The sequence below is a fragment of the Asterias amurensis genome, chromosome 8 (genome assembly GCF_032118995.1).
Source record: "Asterias amurensis chromosome 8, ASM3211899v1".
Lineage (NCBI taxonomy): Eukaryota > Metazoa > Echinodermata > Asteroidea > Forcipulatida > Asteriidae > Asterias > Asterias amurensis.
The window spans coordinates 18785498-18807130 of record NC_092655.1 but is presented as its reverse complement, the minus strand read 5'-3'; the positions used below and the strand labels follow the sequence as shown (position 1 = coordinate 18807130).

Genomic DNA, 21633 nt, shown 5'->3' with positions numbered 1-21633 from the left:
ATTCCGCACGCTGTGATTGGCCATTGATGGCTGTTAATAAATCCATATTCATGATCTTCTTGGCTAGCCTTCTTCACAATACACGCTCACGAACGGAGTAAAGAATTGGCGAACGTTGTGCATCACGCCTGCAGACTGTATGCACAATGCACAGCCTTGGAGGAATTCTAGTAACATGGACAACTTCTGCCAACAGAGGGCGTTGCGGGCCAAAGTTCATTGAATTATTTCTCAATGTGTGTTGTTGACCGATCGTTGATTCACGAAGATTTTGTTGCAAACGGAGATCAGAACATGTTCAAGACAAACAATTCTCAAACAACAAGTTCATTCAAATGGTTGTTGATAATTTAGGGCATAAATTAAGAGATAAAGTCGTCCAATTTTAGGGACTTCACTTCCGTGTTTTTTTAAATATTTTTTTTTAGTTTCAATTTTTTTTTGTACCATACATGCAGCAGGCTAGTGAAAAAACCTGCGGGCGATCAAGAATTTTGGTTGACTCGCCCGGCGGGCGGTTGAAAACAAAGTTATTCCGATGGGCGGACAATGTTGGTGGAGTCGTCGAAGTTGAATTAAATTTTTATTTAGAATTTTATTTAGATGATTTTCCTGTCTATTAATACTTGTTGAAAAAAAAATGAAATGACAAGAAACAATTTTTGAGTTTGTTGAATGCACTTCATTGAGAAATTGTCAATGAATACAACTCGGTGAAACATGGCTTTTCTATTTTACTAATGTGCTCCTTTTTGAAATGGAATAGTCTAGATTTTGCGGCAGTGATCGGACATGTGTCCCGTCATCCTGTGTTTCTGAACTTGTCTCTCCACTCTGCATTGCCTTCTGATTAATATATGCAACTGCAAGCTTTTCAATTGATAAATTCAACACTCACAAATTCTGCCTAGTAGTCTACCTACCCTATTTTGAGATGGGATTTAAATCGTAAACAGAATATTAATTTTATTTATTTTACCCTAACATTTTACTTTAAAACTTAATAAGTATTTATTTTCTATGGCTCCCTGGACATGTTTTTTCCTTTGACAATGGCTATGTCAAGGCACAAATAGGCAAGAGAGAGCCTGGGGAATCCATCAAAGCTTAAACAAAACCTAAAAATCTTCAGCTTCCAAAGACGCTGCCCCTGTTGATCCCACCGGGTTGTGAGGCGCTACGCTGCCCCTACATGTACACCCACCCTCTCGACCATGCTCTCGACAAAATTAGCCGGCATCCAATTTGCCCTAGCTACAACCTTGCTGAGATCTTATCCACTCGGCCACGACACCTCTTAAAGGTACCCATTTACTATCGGGTGGAGAGAAGCAAATAGTCAAGTGTCTTGTCCAGGGACACATGAGTGTCACGACCGGAACTCAAGCTGGGATTCGAACCCACATTCAGCTGAACAGAAACACCAGAGCTCGAGTTCGGGGTGATCTTATCCACTCGGCCACGATACCCCTCAAAGGTACCCATTTAATTACCACCAGGTGGAGAGAAGCAATTACAGTCAAGTGTCTTGCCCACAGGGACACAAGTGTCACGAACTCGAACCCACACGCTGCTGAACAGAAACACCAGAGCGCAAGTTCAGTGATCTTATTCACTCGGCCACACAACCCCCCAAGAACCTTTGGCAGTTGGCTGAAATAGAAAGGCCTAGTTAGTACCATTCCTAATCATTGAATCAACACCCAAGGTCAAATTTATTGTGACCCTGCTGTAGAAAAACAAATTTGTTTAATCCCGTCATTGCACTGTCACTGTCAGTCACTCATGCGCTGTCACCATGGTAACCGGTGACCCATTTTTTTTCTCTCCAAAACTCAACCACGATGTTTCATATTATGAAATGTAGGATGCTGTAGTTGCGATAATGTAACCCTCCTCCCCACGTTATCGCAACTATAGGGATGCTGTAAGTGTATTTGAAACCATGGAAGGTTGGAATCATTCTTCTCTTCTTCCGAAACCCATTCTGTGACTGAGTAACCCAATTTAATATTTCTGCTAGGTAGTAGTAGAAGGTAGGCCTAGAAGTAAAACTATATTTAATTTTAAAATATCGTAATTACTAATTAGAAATAGAATAGAATATTTATGTACCCATCTATTCTCAGGAAGGCCATTTTTAAAGCCAATTAATTTTCAGGAAAAGTATGGCTGCGATAACAAAACCCGACGGCGTGTCGGCAGGAGGGTTGTGGCTCTCCATGCGTTAGCGCAACTATAAAAAGTAGTGAGTTCCACTCGTCTTCCGTATTACTGTAGCAGAAATAATTAATAGGAGTAGGCAACATAGGCCATTGCCTCCATGTATACTTCTAGGTCTTCAATTCAAGTACGGAACAGTTCGACTCTCTTTCGTCAGGCGTCTCCCGTAATGGAACAAACCTCTTAGAGGATGTCAGCCACTTCGTACCTTTGTCACTTCGTACCCTGGACACTTCGGACCTTCGGGACACTTCGTACCGTAACCAAATTAGTCACTTCGTACCTTGGGCGGGGTACGAAGTGACCATCAGCTGAGTCACTTCGTACCTTCATTAAAATGTGGATTCCTCAATAATTTAATGTTCGTTGAGATAAAACGTAATAATACTTAATGAATTGTTATTTTTGTTTGAATATGTCAATGTCATTTTTAATGTGAAATTAATATTTTGTATTCAGTTAATTACCGCCAAGGACAACATCTTCCGCCAATATTTTTTACAAATATTTCAAAGTCAAACAATCACGCAATCGTCAAAATGTCTCCTTGAAAGCCTTGCCCTTGGTCCCAACAAAATAGTAACAATTGGTTTGATTTAGTTTTGGTTTGGTTTGGATATTTCATAATCATCCGATCACAAAGCACAAAATAATCATAAATGATGCAGAAATCCTGAATAAGTACGAAGGTAGGAAGCAAGTGTCTTGTGACTCGTGAGAAGGTACGAAGTGTCTTGTAAGAAGGTACGAACAACCTTGGAGGAAGTGTCCAAGGTACGAAGTGTCCAAAGTCACTTCGTACCTTGAAAACGTACGAAGTGTCTACTTCTACAAAACTATAAGTATAAGGCTCCCCAACTCCCCAAGAAGTACGAAGTGTCCAGGGTACGAAGTGTAGGCAACATAGGCCATTGCCTCCATGTAATTCTATCTAGGTCTTCAAGCCTATTATCCTGGTGTCATGTCTTTTCAGTAGGATAACAGGAAAATTGTTCACAATCAAAAACTGAATGGTTTTTTTTCAAATCGTCTATCCAATTTTTGAACAATAACACTTACACTTCATGGTGTGTTGACATTTTTAAAGTTTTGGTTTTACGTTGCGAGAGACAGTCCGCCATTAACAGTGCTTATGCATGCACGACATTGGAGCAACGTCATGTTTTCACACCTTTCATTGGTTGGTATTTTATTGAATATTCAAAAGCTAGTAGGGGCCTAAGGCGTGCAAAATAAATGAAAAATATTATTCAATTACTACTTAACAAATTTAATGACATTTTTGTCCGATGTGTGTTAGCACTGTATACTCAGTACTTTCCCGAGTCCTGGGGTCAATTTCACAAAGAGTTAGGACTGGTCCTAATTTAGGACCAGTCCTAAGAGATATCAAAAACGTACAGCTAGTCCTAAGTTAGGACTAGTAACTCGTCCTAACTCGAGATAAGACTAGTCCTAACTCTTTGTGAAATCCACCCCTGGGAAAGTACTGAGTATACAGTGCTAACACACATCGGTGTATGGGTAAAAACCAAAATTAATATTCTTTATCCCTGATGCAAATTTAAAGGAACACGTTGCCTTGGATCGGACGAGTTGGTCAAAACAAAAGCGTTTGTAACCGTTTTTTATAAAATGCATATGGTTGGAAAGATGTTTTAAAAGTAGAATACAATGATCCACACAAGTTTGCCTCGAAATTGCGTGGTTTTCCTTCTACTGTGCGAACTAACATGGTCGGCCATTTATGGGGGTCAAAATTTTGACCCCCATAAATGGCCGACGTGTTAGTAGACGAGGTAAAAGGAAAACCACGCAATTTCGAGGCATGTTTGTGTGGATCATTGTATTCTACTTTTACAACATCTTTCTACCTATATGTATTTTATAAAAAACGGTTACAAACGCTTTTCAAAGACCAACTCGACCGATCCAAGGCAACGTGTTCCTTTAACATCTACTATGACATTTTTGTCCTAAGGCATTATGGCTACTATATTAGAATCCAGAGATATCATAAGGCATGAAAGTAAAACACCCCACCCCCCCTTGATGCACTCACACTTCATAACAATCCGTTTTCTCCCATTTCAGACCAATAATGTTTGGTTTCAGAAGATGAGAAACCAATCTATGATATTTTCTCTTTAATGTAATATTTATTACGCTTATCGGAATTTATTAGTGTGCAGTTAATCAAAAAACCTTTTTTGTCATTTTCACTTACAATATTTTAATTTTTCCCCATATTGGCACACCATAGAATCCCAAATAGTAACTACCTTACGTGATCCATCTAGTGACTAAAGCAGATTGAAACTCAATCTAGCTGATAGTAATTTTGTTTTGAACTTTCGAGGTTGGATGATGTTTCTTTGACTCATTTGAATGTTGGCATAATAATGCACTAGTGATTTGCACCAAAAATCAATCATTTTATAAATGTTTGAGAATAACCAACGACAGGGAACTTTATTCCCAGCATGATTAAGCCTGATGAAAATACAGACCGTGAGTAAACTGCATAGCTTCTGTCACCGGTGCAGCTTGCACAAACTCGCGGTAAACGGGAATCAAAGTTGGGATTCGAAAACATATGAGGGTCGATAACGTATGACGCTACGGTAATTAGTAATAAATACTCACCGCTGACGTTTGCTCTAGATGTTGATGTACACTACGACTCCTAGCACGTGAATGACAGCTCAGTAATAAAATAGCGAACTACACCCAAATAAAAACAACCTGCTTTTATATGAGCTGGCATATGCTGGTGTGGTAGTCGGTAGTCTCTACCGGCTCGACCTACCTCTCAGCCCCACGGCCAATCATGTGTATGATACTACTCTCACTGGCCAGTCCATCTCATTTTCCATGCGGGTAAAAATGCCAGATATATCACTGACAACAAATCAAATTACTACAAAATTAAGCCCGCATATAGCTTTCAAACAAAATTGAATTCCTTGATTTGCATTTTTAAGATTACTTATAGGATGTAAATGGAGAACTATTTTTGGGGAAAATCTCATTGTATGAGATATGGTAGATTTTACCCCTTTGAAAAAAATGAAATGGTCTAAAGATGAAAACAAAAGCAATGCGTACGGGACGGTCGGACGGCCGGTGGTGTTTATGTATGGAGCTTTAGCAGTGCCAAACCATTTAACATACAGAGTTCGTTTGTTATTGTTTTATAAAATAATTCAACCCGTTAGTATTTATCCTGCTAATACTACTAACTGAAATCACAGAATTATATAAATAATTTCTTTTTTAAAGACAGTGGACACTATTGGTAATTACTCAAAATAATTAATAGCATGAAACCTAGTTAATTGGTGACGAGGGGGAAAGGTCCCTCCCTCCGAAGTGACGTAGTTTTCGAGAAACTTCGACGACCAAATGGGCTCAAATTTTTACAGGTTTGTTATTTTATGCATATGTTGAGATACACCAAGTAAGAAGACTATTCTTTGACAATTACCAATAGTGTCCAGTGTCTTTAAATCGGTTTAGCTGACCGTTTAGAAATTATCTAGTAATCTAGATAATTTGTTTGGCGCTCCTAAAGCTCCGTACATTTTCTCAGGCAGCTCGTACCAGGGGGTGCATGGTTGGAGAAGTTTTGTGACAGATTATTGAAGAGATTAAAGGAGGGGAAATGTTTGCAAAGAAATCATGTACAAACAATTTGAGAATTTTGGGTGTGTCACTTGAGGAAGGCTGGCCCTATATAGGACTCTTCCTCTGTGCACAGATACACTGTAGTACAATACGAAAGTGTAAGGCCGCCAGGGCTAGAGGAAGGCATGATGTTCTATAGTAGAAGTACTTCTACACTTCTGTGATTGTGGCAGCAACAAAAGTACATTGAGTGTCACACGAAGTTGTGTATGTTTAGATGGTTGATTTCGAGACCTCAAGTTCTAAATCTGAGGTCTCGAAATCAAATTCTCGGAAAATTACGTCTTTCTCTAAAACTATGGCACTTCAGAGGGAGCTGTATCTCACAATGTTTTATACCGACCCTCTCCCCATTACTCTTCACCAAGTAAGGTTTTTGGTCAATAATTATTTTGAGTAATTCCCAATAGCGTCCACTGCCTTTAATTTTGTAGGGCGCTGTATGAATGGTGTAAGTTTACTCTGTGGTGAAGCACTGCCAATTATTCATAATCAAAAATACAAATGGTTGTACGTTGGCTACAATAACCATGGTGATACATACGTAGGCCTACTCAAAACCAATAACTTTATTATGTCATCAAACAAACGTCAGTTTTGAACAATAGAGGGCACTATTTACACTATCGTTAAAAAAAATTTACACATCGAACAAACTCACTAACCAATTTGCTGTAGCTTTACTTTTCAAAAGTTCTCGACAAATTATTTAGAATTCTCTCAGCCCCTTGGACCCAAATCCATTTTATTTGCTGACAATTATTTGCATAATTATTTACTTAGCCCGGTTGAATGTTTGAGACCTAAATCTCATCAAAAAAATTCTACCCACGGATCGCAATATTGGATCACAATTTTCACTTAAAATGCACCATGGGTTGAGTTGATCACAATTATTATTCACTCTATAATTCTATTATTCACTTTATTTTTATTTGTGGGAATACCAACTGCGCTCACTATTTGTATTAATGTGTGAAGCTCTAAAATCTTGTTGGACTTGTGATTTCTCTTTTAAACGACTCCAAAAAGGTAAGGAAACTCTAAGCCGTACTGCTATATTCTGAAGCCTTAAAACAATCTTAAACCAAAGCGAGGTTTAGTTACACTTTGGCAAAACAATGTACATGGTTCAGCTCCACCCTACATACACGATCTCTTGACACCCCGTACAACTAGACCAGGTCTAAGATCTATCAGAAATACGCTCCATGTTCCCCGAACTCGACTGGTCAGTTATGGGGACAGGGCTTCCTCCAACATAGCACCAAGACTCTGGAACTCACTTCCGGATTAACTCAGACAAATACACAACATCACTCTCTTCCAGCAGAAACTCAAAACACACTTATTCTTGCTTGCTTTCCAACATCTTGACAAAACTTGACCGGCGCCTTTGAATGTTTCTCCTTTTCAGTAAAGTGCGCCTTATAAATGCTGTAGTTTATTATTGTGGCGGGCAATTGCAAACTATTACAGGCAAATTACAATTGGATCCTTGGCCTAACTATTCTCTAGGCTTAAAGACCATCGAGGGGTCTAAAGGCTGTGAGACGAGGTCCGTTTTGGAGGAAATATACCGCCGATTGCGTAATGATCAGTCTAATTATGTTAGGTACACAAACACAAGTTACACGTAAGCAGAGAAACATTGACAAATTGGCTGTCGGTAAAACTGATCACTAGATCCTTTATTGCACAATCAATATTCAATCAAATCATATACATAATTGGGCAGGGATTCGTTTATTAAACACCTTTCTCTCAGGGTCAATGAATATACATCTCAACAACGCATTAAATTAATACTACTGCATACCCTATGAATACACATACCCTTGCTCTAACCACAAGTAACCCTCTGCTATATCCCAAGTAACTCAAAGTAACCCTTTGCTAGACCCAAAGCCACTCTAAGTAACCCTTTCGCTTTATCGAAAGTAATTCAAAGTAACCCCTTTGCTTTATCAAAAGTAATTCAAAGTAACCCCTTTGCTTTAACGAAAGTAATTCAAAGTAACCCCTTTGCTTAATCGAAAGTAGCTCTAAGTAACCCTTTTGCTTTATCGAAAGTAATTCCAGTAACCCCTTTGCTTTATCAAAAGTAATTCAAAGTAACCCCCTTGCTTTATCAAAAGTAACTCAAAGTAACCCTTTTGATAGACCCAAAGTAACCATGTAACCTGATGACGCCTACTTTGTAACCTGATGACACCTACTTTGTAACCCGATGACACTTACTTTGTAATCATGTAACCCTCGCTTTTACTTTTACTTTATATATCTGAAAACCCTTATATTTGTGCAACTGCGGAGCACTAAATATCGGGCACAACCACCAATACCAGAAAACAACAACTACCCGAAAGAAAACCACACCAAACCACACTTCCCGAACTGTGTTCACACTTACTGCAAGCCAAAAGCTTTTACAGTGTGCCTCTACACGTTCCCAGTGCAGCACAAAAACCACGAAAACCCAGCTTAATTCCTACACTACCAGAAGGTGTTCTTTACCTGGTCACAAGCCAAAGCATTTGCGACCGGAAACTATACACTCAACTAGCGTGTCACATAACCACAATCACAGCCTAACTTAATTCTTACACTGCTAGAAGGTGTTCTTTACCTTGTCACAAGCCAAAGCATTTGTGACTGGAAACGTTACACTCGACTAGTGTGTCACAATAACACAATTGCATGAAAATACACCTAGAAATACTCAACAACTTATGCAATAACAATTCCGTAGACCCCCCGGCCTATCATATAAGAATACAAAATAAACACGTATAAGACCCCTGGCCTATCACATACAAATGCAAGAATGAACTTGGTATAAGACTTCTGACCTATCAAATAAAATGCAAGGATACAAGATATCTCCGATAATTGCAATCAAATCAAACTTACACTCGTCTATCGTCCAACGTCGACAGCACCGCCAACAACTCTTTAAAACTATTACAGACTAAACCCTAAATTGTCACTGACCCTACTCCAAAGACAATCCCCAGTACACGTACTCCCGACAAACGCTGGTCTCACTACACAACGGGAAGACTATACTAAACACACGTCTTGCTTGCGTCACTTCACTAAACACACTGACTAGTGATGCACTCCCCGCTAACCCCCGGTGCCTTGCCTCTTCACACATGAGGTCCTTGGTCCTAACTGCGCACGCGCACCCCGCTAACCTGATCACCGCGCACGCACACCATGCCAGCCCAAGTCACTGCGCACGCGTACAAAGCCAGCCTGAGTCACTGCAAGCACTAGGCTCCGCCTACTTGCATCGGTCGCCCAGCCACACAGCAAACACATGCAACCACATGGACTACCCTAAACAGTCACATGTCCGTCACATGCATTTCCGCTACATTATTATTATTTAAGAGCAAATAGTAATAACTTATACAGAGGTGATTTATTAATAATCCAACATGGCGACGAATACAACGGTAACCATGTTAACAGACATGGTTAAATCTGTGGCAGATGAACTCAGCTCTATCTTGAACCCCAGTCCAAAATGTGTATAGGACTGCATGAGGATAAAAAGCAAGAAACAGAAAACATTTATTTTATTTTCATTAATATCTATAATAAACAAAATACACCGATCAATGGGAGACTTTGGAACGCTAGGTGGAAGACGGTGTCGTGCCATTTTGCCCGTGTCTGAAGCTATAATTATGCGCTTCAACAATCGATCCGGGTGGGTGCGTTTACAGACTTGGTTCCAAGTCTGCGATTCAGGCTTTTCTAGTCTACTCGATAGCCAATACATTACTACTGCCTGAAATATCACCCCTGTACTGTATAGTCTCCGTCATAAGCCTTTCCCAGTTGGGGCGCGTGATATAGCTCATCCGTGACGGCGTTTTTCGTGGCTGATGCAGAGGAATAAGTAAACCGTGATCTCAGACTTGAAATCAAGGCTAACATAATCTGGGCTTAACGTCAGTTCAAGGGGTCAATAGGTCATTGGGATGGGTTGACCTGTGCCCAATTTCATAGGTGCTAGGCACAACAATTTGCTTAGCATGAAATTGATGCCTCGATAAAAACTGGATTACCACCAAATGTCTACGTGATTTTCAGGATGAGCAAACATCAGCTGAATACCAGTAAAAAGCAATGTCCAATCAATGGAAGTTTTGTTTGTAATCCTGTTTCCATCAAGTACGAAGAAATGTCATGCTAAGCAAATTTTTGTGCTTAACAGCTCTATGAAATTGTGCCCAGTGGAGTGGGGAGGGGGGGGGGGGGCTTCCTCACCTGATAGTAAACAGTGTCTGGTGTGGAACTGTCCGGAGTCCACACCAATCGCCCACCGATCACCGAGTCAGAACATGTATGCCTCAGGTGCGTCTTATACTCCTCGAAGCTATTGAAGTTATACGCAACACTGCCATCATCATCAATGTATTGACATAGTGGTCCAGCTAAAAATGAAGAACAAAAGTTGGCACCGTGGAAATAAAACAGGCCATCATTAATTGGAAATACTAGCTGTTAAAGGCTACGGTTAACACCCAAAATACTTACGAGGTAGACTTACAAATAAGATGGCACTACCAGTCATTGAAATAGTGTAAAATAATTGATATTATGTTTTAGACGCAATGACCAACATTCATCTGTTCCAATACTCACCTTGTTTATCGGCGTAAATAACTTCATTCTGCAAGAAAACCCAACCCAAAAAATATTAAAAGAAAATGATCATTAATTGTAAAGGAACAGTAACTTAACTAGTTTTTGGGGGTGATGAGTAGGGTAGATGGCCTTAGCTTTCGATCGAAACCGGACCTTCTTCAGAGGCATAATAAAACTATAAAACACAAACGTCTCGATGCGCTTTATGATACAACAATACAGGCAAAAAATAAACACAGGTAAATGTAGGACTGAAATACCATATACAATTTTAGTAGCAGTTTTGATGTGATAATTATTTGGTGGATGCATGAAGAACATCCGTACAAAGTCTTAGTGCGAGTCTGAACATTTAGTATAGTTCTTTGACGGAAACATCTTCCGGAACAGTTTTGGGACAAGACGGTATGACATCAAAAGTCCATTTCCCTTTCACAACATTTGCCATTATTCTCTCGCCTACAGATGGATTGCTCATGACGTCATTGACCGCCATCTTTGATGAAAAACAATGCACAGGTGCATGTGTGTATACGCCCTCGCGGACAACTCTCAGGTAATTAATTGCAAGAATGCACGTTTCATTAACGATGGTGGCCAATGGCAGCCAATGGCGGCCAACTTGAACATTGGGACAACTTTAGTCTCCTATCATACACTGCTCACGTGAACGAAACCAACAAGCTCATCATGCATGTTTTAATGGGTCCCAAAAATCGAAAACGCACGAGACTTACACGTTTCCATTGACCTTTTAAATAGGGTTGCTGGTGAGAATTGATACTTATAGGTACCAAGTGAAATAATATGACGTCAATATTTACGTCAACAGTGTCGTCCCTCACAAGCCTCCGTTACAGAAGGTCAGTCATCCCCATTTGTATTGTTCTTCAATGGATGATACATTTTATATCGACCATTATTAATTATTTATCTGATGTATGATTGTATGAATGGAAATAAAACAAACAAACAAACAAACAAACAAACCTTTCTCTCATCGTGTGACAGTTGATCGAACCCGCCCGTTGGGCTGCTGGTTAGGTACAGGGGATTATAGTTGATTGGGTCGGTTGGGTCATTACCAGTGAACACATTAATGATGTACTTTGTGTTTCGCTTCATCTTGATGACGGGCACCAGGAGACCATCGACGTAAAAAGAGTCTTTCCAAGCAGGTTGACCTTTAGATTGTTTGTTGCAAAATAAAAGGGACACAATATTATTGAACTATAACAGACTCGAGTTTTGTTAAAATTGCGATAATTATAACTGCAATTTGTCTCAGATTTTCTGAGTGAAGTGGTTTTATTTCAAACACATTGTTATATAGATAAGTCCTTACTATGCCTATTGCAATTCTTAGAATTTACATTAAGGGTTTGCATTAACTCTGGTAATGAGGTAAACAGCCTAGCCTACTTTTGATGTTGTGAGTCCAATGTTTGAAACAAGTAAAATCATTTCAGGGTGTTTTCACTGCTTTACTAGACCTAATTACGAATACTGGTCTTTGACCAAACTGTTGTCAGGGCTGCAATGGTTTTAAAGTCCACCTCACTCAATGATGTTATCATAAACGTACTTCAAAATAAGTTATCGTGTACGTACACGATAAGTCCAATTTTATCGTGTACGTACACGACAAGAGAGGTTATTTTTATTCGTGTGGCGGCAATACGCTTTCATTATGTTAGAAACAACAAAAGTTATCATTTTAAATTACATGCTTATAACCTCAATTGGTTTTTTTTCACAGAAGATAGAATGTTCTGTATAAGAATTTTAACATCTCTAAGTGAAGGTTTCTCACCGGTGATTCTTAGGTACCCTCTGGAGCCTCCGGAAGGCCCGATATCGACCCGTAGCTGCTGCGTCCCGCTGATCGTTAATGTTGACCAGGCTGGTTGCACGTTCGCACTGTTATCCGTTGGAAGGAGAAAAGCTGGACAAGCATCGCGGGCTGGACGTCCAAAATTGATTTGCATTGAGGCTATATATAATGACAGATTCATATAACAGAACTTTCATTCAATGGGTTTTGAGCTTTGAACAGTTCCTACAAAACCCCACCCACCACCGCACCCCGAAAACTCCCACAATAAAAATCACGGTTTGTGCCTGAAGTCATGCAAAATAACAAAATTAAAGACAATATTATTTAGGACAAAGTTAAAAACTTGTGCATGCCTGGAATTTGCATCTTTGAGAGGGCAAGGCCATTCTAATTTCACAAAGGGCACTTTTATTGAACAATATAACAGTCTTTCCCTTTGACAACTTTTGAAGGGGCACCAAGGCCAAGACAAGGAGCAAAACAAGGGCCTGATTGTGTCCCGAGTATGGTGGCCCTATAAAGGGACGTCAATATGCGAATATGGGACAACCACCAAAATCATAATACTGACGAGAAAAATAATTCACAACTTGTAGCCAAAGTCATGAATATTTACCTCGATATTCATGATCAAAATTATACAAAGTCGCAAACCAAACGAGGCTGCGAGGCGTGCATAAGATAATTGTTTTGCAGCAACAGGTGCCTACCGTAATCCATGCAAGTACTGCATGCTGCAGGCATTGTCATGAATATTGGCATCGGTATAGATAATTATTCAAGACTTGTGGCACAAGTTGTTAATTTTGCCATGACTATTTACGCCAGTATGTTTGATGTCCACCACAAACTTGGCCACTTGGCATCACAACCAATATGGCCTAGATATAAAAATTTATATAGAAAACTTGCTATAACCGAACTTTAATATTTATTGAACATGATTATAATTGGTGGATATTTACACGACATTTTGGCTTGATCTCTGTTGAAAAGGACAGTCCCTTCCCGCACCGGGCCTACAACCCACACGATGAACACAGCCGTGTTGGTCGGAATCACAGCATCAATTGAATCACCTTTAAACAATAAAATTAACAAATGACAAAGATAAGTTCAACAAAAGTTTTGGGCAATTATTCATAGCTAGCTAAGTATACTTCTTTATCACGGGCGTATTTGAACTCTTGGTCAGAATGATCAATTGAGTCACCTTAATAAAAAAAATTATTAACAAGTGACAAAGATGACTAATTTTCAAACAATGTTTTGGGACTGATTTTGCACCACGTATCAAGGCGTATGTTGTGAACTCTTAAAAATTCACTCAACTTCAAAAAAATTGCAGGCAATGGACACGTTTGGTAAATGTAAACGACCAGTATTCTCACTTGGTGTATCCCAACATACAAATGCATCAAATAATAAAATAACAAACTTGTGAAAATTTGGAACCGATTGGTCATCGAAGTTGCAACAAAATAATGAATCAAAAAACACCCTTGTTGCATTACTTTATGTGCTTTCAGGTGCATACTAAAAGGCTTCGGCTGAAGCCTTTTATTATTTTGAGTGAGAAATTACCTCTTCCTCAAAAGCTAAGGCACAATGATTTATACTACGAACAGCTCTCCATTGCTCAATACCAAGTACGGTTTCACGTTAACAATTATTTAGAGTAATTACCCATAATGTCCATTGCCTTTAAAATAATTAATTAAAAGAAAATATCAACCATGAGAATGAGGTTCATTACTGTAAGGAAAACGGACAGCGTTTACCAGTGCTTAGATAGCGGGAGTACGAGATTCTGGCGACGCCCCCCACAGTGGAGTGGGCGATCAAGACGCTATCGTCGGTACCCGAGGTCGGTTTGACCACGGTGTCCGGGCACACACCAAAACCCTCGGAACACTGCGAGAGAGAATAACACAGAATAACAAAAAAATACTTTTTGTGAATAGAACAATAAATCAATTACCTACAAATTTATTTGGTGAAATCACCTTGTTCGTGCTGCACCTGTTTAAAAGCACGCTGACAACATTGGTATTTGCATCCGCAGTTTTATAAAAATTATGTCCTATGAATGCACATTACGCATTTCGTTTGGTTTTACAAACAACAGTTTCCGTTTTACAAACATATCCGTTTTACAAACAACAGTTTGAAAACCAGTGTCATTTATTGTGGCCTTAGACCAAGCAGCAACGATGATTAAAACGCATAACATGCCTATGTCACTAATGATTAAAAGAAAATTCATCTACCGAAATAAACTTTGAGATCTACTTGAATTTATTTATAAAAAAACGTTTTGTTTTGTTTAAAATACAGCAATAGATTCGTATTTCTGCCCCCAATATTGACAGTTTTTATTCGTTTGGGGCGATCTTTACCTGTAGCTGACTCTGTTGATAGTAATAGTCAACCACCATCGGCCGTGTCCGGCTCTCCATCCACGTCACAGTGACGTCAGAGTTAGTCAGGCGTGACGGAGAGGAGCTACCACTCAATCCGAACCCCATGAAGCTACCCGGGGCAATCTTGCCGCTGAGTTCCACGTCGATGACACCCCCCTTGACCGACCAGCGAACTTGCATCTCGTCCATTGAGAGAACTTCACAATTGTCGTAAACCTTTGGGGGAGATAGAAATAAAAAGTATAAAGACCAACCATGATTCCTGACAATCTAATACCCGTCGAATCAAATATAGAAACGGAGCACTCTGGGTCGACCCAATTAAATTTGGGTTTCAGAGAGGCTAACTTAAAATACAAGATTTACATTAGCTTTGGCTCATGACATGATCGACGTCTGAAACCAAGGCGCTCCAGAGTCTTTCCGAACGACTGCAACAGTCGTGCTTTCGACTTCTAGCGCGTCCAGTCGCTCCTAAAGCACTGACGTCGAACTTTTCATGCACATAATGTAAAAATTGGTTCGGCACGACTCTCGTGTCTGAAACGGGTGTTATGGACTAAGGTAATAGGGTGCGTTCGTGTAGCTTCCCCGGGTCGACCCCGGTGTGTGGCGGTTTTTGTTTCCAGGACGTGGGACGTGGGTAATTATCTGCACACGTTCGTCCTGGAAAAAAAAAACGCCACACACCGGGGTCGACCCGGGGAAGCTAATCGAACGCACCTATAGTTTCCCATTATGTGGGGCAGTATCCCCGGCGGACGGAATTCCCGGGACACCGGCAACATGTAGACCGAGTGACAGACAAAATAATGACAAATAAGTTAGAGGAGGGAGGGCTGTATCATTCAACAAAGGATGACAATAGCATGGGAATGATGGTGAATGTTCTCCTACCCTAATCATTTCAGTAGCTGGTGGGACATTCTTGGAAGCGATGTCTTCGGGAATCGAGATGTGACCGAAGCTCATGACGGCTTTCTCGCACCACATACCGATGTATGTAATGTTTGTGACTGTCATACCGACTGGGAGAGTGACGTCAATAAGTTCCAGCTGGAAGGAACGTTCAACCTGCTGGCTCGCTCTAGTGAAAAAAAAACCCAAATAATTGCATACAAACCTACTTGGTAACGAGCAATGGAGAGCTATGATAAACGGTTCCCTCTGAAGTAACGTAGTTTTTGAGAAAGAGTTTTTTATTATTTGAGGGGAGAAATTCCCACCTCAAATAAAATAGGTTTTTTTTCCTCTTTTTTTATACTCTTTTGCAACTTCGATGACCAACAAATTTTCACAGGTTGTTATTTTATGCACAATTTTGAGATACACCAAGTGAGAATACAGGTCTTTGACCATTTTTTACCGAAGGTATCCTGAGAAGTTATGACGCATTAAACCTAACTCGAGATGGGATTAATCCTTGCGTTTCGTGAAATCGGCTGCAGTGCCTTTATAGCTGCAGCTTCGTATACGAAAACAAATTATGAACTTGTTTTGGATAAAACAATGACCTTACGTGTCTTTCCAAATCAATCTCGTTCCGTTCTCATCAGGGACTGTGGTATTTCCCGCCCAGAAGAAAGTCGCTGTAGTTAGAAAAGGATGAAAAGGATGAAATATCAACGCATTCATTATTTTTACCAACTTAACATCCTCACTTTAGGTTCCCAAACCTCTCCCATCTTACATACCTTTATATAATTGCGTATATAACCCCAAGTTGAACAAAACTGATTAGAATTACCCCTCATAAACCAAGGATATAACCGTTTCCAAACTGTGGAGAAGAGAACCATTCACTTTTTTCCAAAGTTAAATATTTATGCAGAGAGGCGATTTGTTCAACAAAAAGATTTCACGAGCTTCTTCCATTACAATGAAATTTAATGTACAGCGTCTTTTGATTGAATGCGATGCCCCAGGGAAATCTTTCCCCTATATAGAGATTCTGTCCCCAAACTGGAAAGTTAACATGGGCTGGAGGAGGAGATGTGAAGAAGTTTGTATACAGAGTCGCCGATTTTTTATTTATTTATTTTTTTTTTTTTTGGGGGGGGGGGCAGAATCTCCAGGGGCGGGCGGGGGGGGGGGGGGAGGGCCTGCCACACCGGTGTTCCAGGGCTGTCCGCCTGAGATTGAGTCCCCCATAAAGGAAATAAACATGAACTGGACGAAGGAGGGAGGAGGATTCAGGTGGCGCTATCAGAAGAAGTTTTTACATCGCCGAATGTGGGACAGAATCTCCGGGGGACAGAATTTCCTGCCACAGCAGTACTCACCCGGACCTTGGCCATCGTATGTAAGACCAACAAACCTGACCGTCTTGGCGTCTAAGATGATGACATTGGATGAGTAAAAGTCGTGCGCTGTGCCCGTTAAGACGCCCAAGGAATACGGCGCCGGAGGGACGAAACTTTCTGGAATGGACACAACTCCAAAGCTTTCCTTGAAGGGGACATGGACAGAGATCAATCATTATTGGACCTAATCAATCTAAACACAGTGTAAACTCCCATTGGCCTGAACAGTTCCTGGTCCGACAGGGGTCTGACCCATTGTTGGTCAGTTCGACTCGCAAATAAGGCAACATGACCCGGAAGTTGGTCATACTGACGAGCTAAAATCCCACTTTTAACTATTTTGAATTGTTCATTAATTTGTCGATCTTTCCGGGCAGATTCCAGGATCCGGGTCAATATTCTGACCCGGAAGTTTTAAAAATGTTCCAGACTCGCTCAGGCGATTGGGGTCCTTGACTTTTGCACAAGAACCATCTTTGGAATCCAACAATACTAACATACCCCTTGATCTTGTCGATTCCACACGGCGATATACCTGTATGCTGAGATAGGTTCATAGCCGGGAACAGTCAGCACAAGCAAGTCGTTATCGTAGTCTCCCAACCCAGGCATGGCACGCCTGTTGATACAAAAAAAGGGCGTGTCAGAATTAAAGAGACACGCTGCATTGGATCGGGCGAGTTGGTCTATGCAAAGCTTTTAAAACCGTTTGTTATGAAATGCGTAATATGGTTAAAAATATTGTTTTAAGTAAAACATATTATTTTCTTTTTACTTTGCGAACTTATTACGTTCGGCCATTTTGTGGAGTAACGTTTGACCAATTGGCGTGCCGTGTTAGTTCACGACGTATAAGGAAACCCTTACAATTTCGAGGCATATTGGATCGTTATAGATCTACTTTTAAAACTTCTTTCTAAACCATGTATGCATTTTATAGTTTTCAAACGCTTTTCATAGACAAACTCGCCGGATCCAAGGCGTCGTGTCCCAATACCTCTAATAAAGTCTATTAATCACGTTATATACAAATGAGATATCAACCAAAAGACTTACCCTAATCGAACAATAGGAACTTCGGTGCCATCCGATGCGGGTACCTGTGTCTTTCCAACCAAGATTACTGCTTCTGTATTAATTATTAAACCAGACTCATTTACAATATTTAGAGCGGCAAGTAACCCATCACGCGTTGGCTTATTTCGCAAAGGGCTAAGATTGGTTTTAACTACAAATCAATCGCACTTGCTAAGTAAAGTGTGATCACAATACAAATCACTAGGGTAGTATTTACAATTATTTTGTATTGCCATGAATTTTATTGCTTGTTGAATGAAAGAGGCCCCAACAAATAATTTGTACAAAACACTGATTGTAATATGTTTCACAAACAAAATGTTATAATTATATTATTTATCTATGCCCATCTAAACTGACCGAAACGGGTGAGGTGAGTCCTTCACCATCTCCCGGTCCCGTTAACAGGCCAATCAAATTATTTTGGTGATAAACTCACCACTAGATGACCCGTCGAAGGTGAAATTGCTGATAACGATTGTCACGTTATTTGCCGCGTAAACTGTTCCCGACACACCGTGCGAAGTTAACTCAAACTGGCTGATCACTTTGCCGTAATTGGCACCGGCTGTGCAGAAAATCCCTGTCAAATCCAATTAAATACGACGTGGAATACTTATTAGAGAGAACATTTTTTGTAGTTTTTTTAAGTTGGTGCAAAACCGGCAGGAATACTAAATGAAAAGGCATGGACACTTTTGGTAATTGTCAGTACAATTGGTCATCGAATTAGTAAGAGAATAATGAAGGAAAAAACACCCTTGTTGCATTACTTTGTGTGATTTCAGATGCATAATAAAAGGCTTTAGCTGAAGTCTTTTATTATTTGCGTGAAAATTACCTCTTTCTCGAAAACTATACGTTACTTCAAAGGGAGCCGTTTCGTAGAATGTTTTATACTATCAACAGCTCTCCATTGCTCGTTACCAAGTAAGTTTTTATGGTAACAATTAGTGTGTGTATACCAACAGTGTCCAATAGCCGGTGCAATAATTATTGGCAGGAACAATTGATACAATTTAAAAATAATGCGTATATTTACAACATAAGTAGGCCTATTAAAATAATTTTAACGGCAACCAATGGGGAGACCGCCGACATAAGGGCTGGATAGCCCAGTTTGCTCCGTTAATCCGGAGGTCGTTGGTTCAGGTCCCGCTCCAATCAATATATCTTTGTTCAAATCATAAAACCATTTGTTAGCTTATTCAGTCAGTTTCCCTTACATGGCATTTAATTTTTTTTTACGTAACCCTACCCATGCAGATGATGTGACCGCAAACGAAGGGTGGATGCATTAACGAAGTCAGATGTAAGTGAGTTATTTAAGTGTTGATGCGAATTCCGAAAAGGCTTTTCAATTCAGTGGCAAACAGAAGACATCAAAATGAGTTGAATTAAAAGATGCAAACCACTTAACGATTGAGAGGAATTTACGGTTCATGCTCTTCAATTTAATAAAAGTGCCAACAATGGGGTGACTTGCAACAAAGGGTGAAGGACTTTCCAGTCGTAGGCCTACCTATGGGGAAACAAAGATCTACAAAGGTACACCATTGAATTTTAGACAGGGTAAAATCATTTCCAAACTCTATAATATAGTGAGAAATGAACTCACCATCAAATGTACCTCTAAAAATTCTTCAAATTGTAGATGGTCCCATTTTAGTGTATGTATAATTGTTGTTTAATCTTCCAGTTGATGCTTTTTTCAACGGATTTTGTTGCATAACGTACTGATGAAGATTCTTAATCTCGGTGTCTTGAAACACTATTTTTGTCGACTTGAGTATTTCACATGGAACTAATTTGTTGGTTAAAAAAAAATAATATGACATTGAAACGAACATGTTGTCTTTTGAGTGATTTTCCAAAGTGTTTGTGCATCATTGGCGTGGGGGAGAGTATATATACATTCATCCCAATCTGCTGGCTTTCAAGCTACTATTGTCACAACATCTTTACTAGTTGAAGTTTCAAGGAGATCAATATCCAATCAATCAAACTTGAAGCAATTACAGCCATGGATAACAAGTAATTAAAAATCGTATAGGTCCAAATAAAGCAAATGATTGAAAAGTCAGTACAAGATGGAAGATAAATGAAGAGTACCTGTACCTGACAAAAGTAGGAGTTTGACGCTCCAAGATTGCGAGTCCATTTTCATAGTAAGCTACAAAACACCCTGCAGAATTAAACAACGATAAATAGAGAGGTGTTGGTATCTTCAACCTGTATACATTCCCACTGAAAACTAGTGGTATTGCTCAAAATAATTGTTACCATAAAAACTTACTTGGCAAAAAAAAAAGATAATAAAACTTGATTGTTTGGTCGTGCACCAGGCTCAAGTGCACGATGCGTACGAATACAAAAGGTTTTTTGTTTTGTTTTAGAAAATGGAATCAGCCTTTGCATACTGCTTACGAACCAAAAGGACCGTTATGGAACGGGTGCAAAAAAAGTTAATGGACTGACATTTTCGACCCTAGCAGAGTATAGAACGTTTCGACTTTTGACCCTAACAGGTCCTTTCTTGATTGCGTTAGACTAAAACAAATATGTATTACAGGCATCTTTCGTGAAAAATAGCCTAGTTTAACAAAATGACAGCCAACCTTACCAGTATCATCCAATGATATGCCGTAGGTGTTGAACTTTCCCCATACAGTACCGCTCCAGAACCGCAGTGTAGCATCGATCAAGTAACACTTGCACAAATTTATAGAAAAATGTCACCCAATTTCATCTATAAGGCTGTGCGCAGACGCAGCAAAAGGTTCCAGTAATCTGATCGGACTAAACTAACTGTACAATTTGAATAGATCATCCAAAAAGCACCTCCCATTACTCATTTAGACTCGTCTGATTGGCTACAAGCAGATTGTGGTAAAACAATATCAGTAATTTACACAGGCAAAACTGAATAATTATTTATTGCAAGAACACGTGGTTCTGATTATAACGTTTTCTTGCATCTCGTATGCTGCTAGTATGACTTGCATGATAGATTTTCTCGGTAATTTTTAGCAAAACGGGAGTCTATTTCACTTTCACGTATTAATATTTAAGCGAACTACAGTTGCTTTTACAGTTGCTTTTACAGTTGCTTTTACAGTTGCTTTTACAGCAACATACCACTAAAATATACAACCGTCAATGTCTGTGCCGACTGCATTTGCTTGAACATCGTACTTCAGGAACTTGCGACAAAGTGAACAGTAATTCCTTCCCATTTCGCGCTGTGCCACACAATGAATTAATTCATAATGTTTACAAGTGTTTCAAAGATGGCACATATCTTCATCGTGTGTTGGGAGTGATCAACAAAATTTATATTTAAAAGCTGTTAAATGTGCATTGAGATAGTATTCCTTTTTTTTTTTTAAGCACTGTATACTTGGTTGGTAAGAAACTG

At 39.7% G+C, this 21633-nt stretch overlaps 2 protein-coding genes across 3 annotated transcripts in view; both read right to left on the bottom strand.

Annotated features, from left to right (window-relative positions):
• Positions 1 to 9018, bottom strand: part of LOC139940533 (protein Skeletor, isoforms B/C-like) — a 38420-nt gene extending 29402 nt beyond the window's left edge. The window contains exon 1 of one of the 2 annotated variants that reach the window (XM_071936830.1): positions 8824 to 9018. The gene's annotated coding sequence lies outside the window, so the exon portion shown is untranslated. Of the gene's footprint in view, positions 1 to 4869; positions 5046 to 8823 lie in introns of those variants that run through there. The other variant, XM_071936829.1, reaches the window with a different exon arrangement.
• A 116-nt stretch (positions 9019 to 9134) lies between these two features.
• LOC139940289 (protein Skeletor, isoforms B/C-like) lies at positions 9135 to 20376 on the bottom strand. The gene is made up of 16 exons (XM_071936483.1): positions 20334 to 20376; positions 19290 to 19388; positions 18655 to 18798; positions 18195 to 18264; positions 17640 to 17757; positions 17118 to 17283; positions 16355 to 16424; positions 15733 to 15922; positions 14812 to 15051; positions 14194 to 14326; positions 13378 to 13491; positions 12389 to 12568; positions 11566 to 11759; positions 10573 to 10600; positions 10195 to 10361; positions 9135 to 9457 (listed from the first exon to the last, which is right to left on the bottom strand). Exons 1-16 carry the CDS (start codon positions 20374 to 20376, stop codon positions 9344 to 9346), a joined length of 2070 nt encoding a protein of 689 aa, XP_071792584.1. The 3' UTR covers positions 9135 to 9343.
• Positions 20377 to 21633: the final 1257 nt, after the last annotated feature.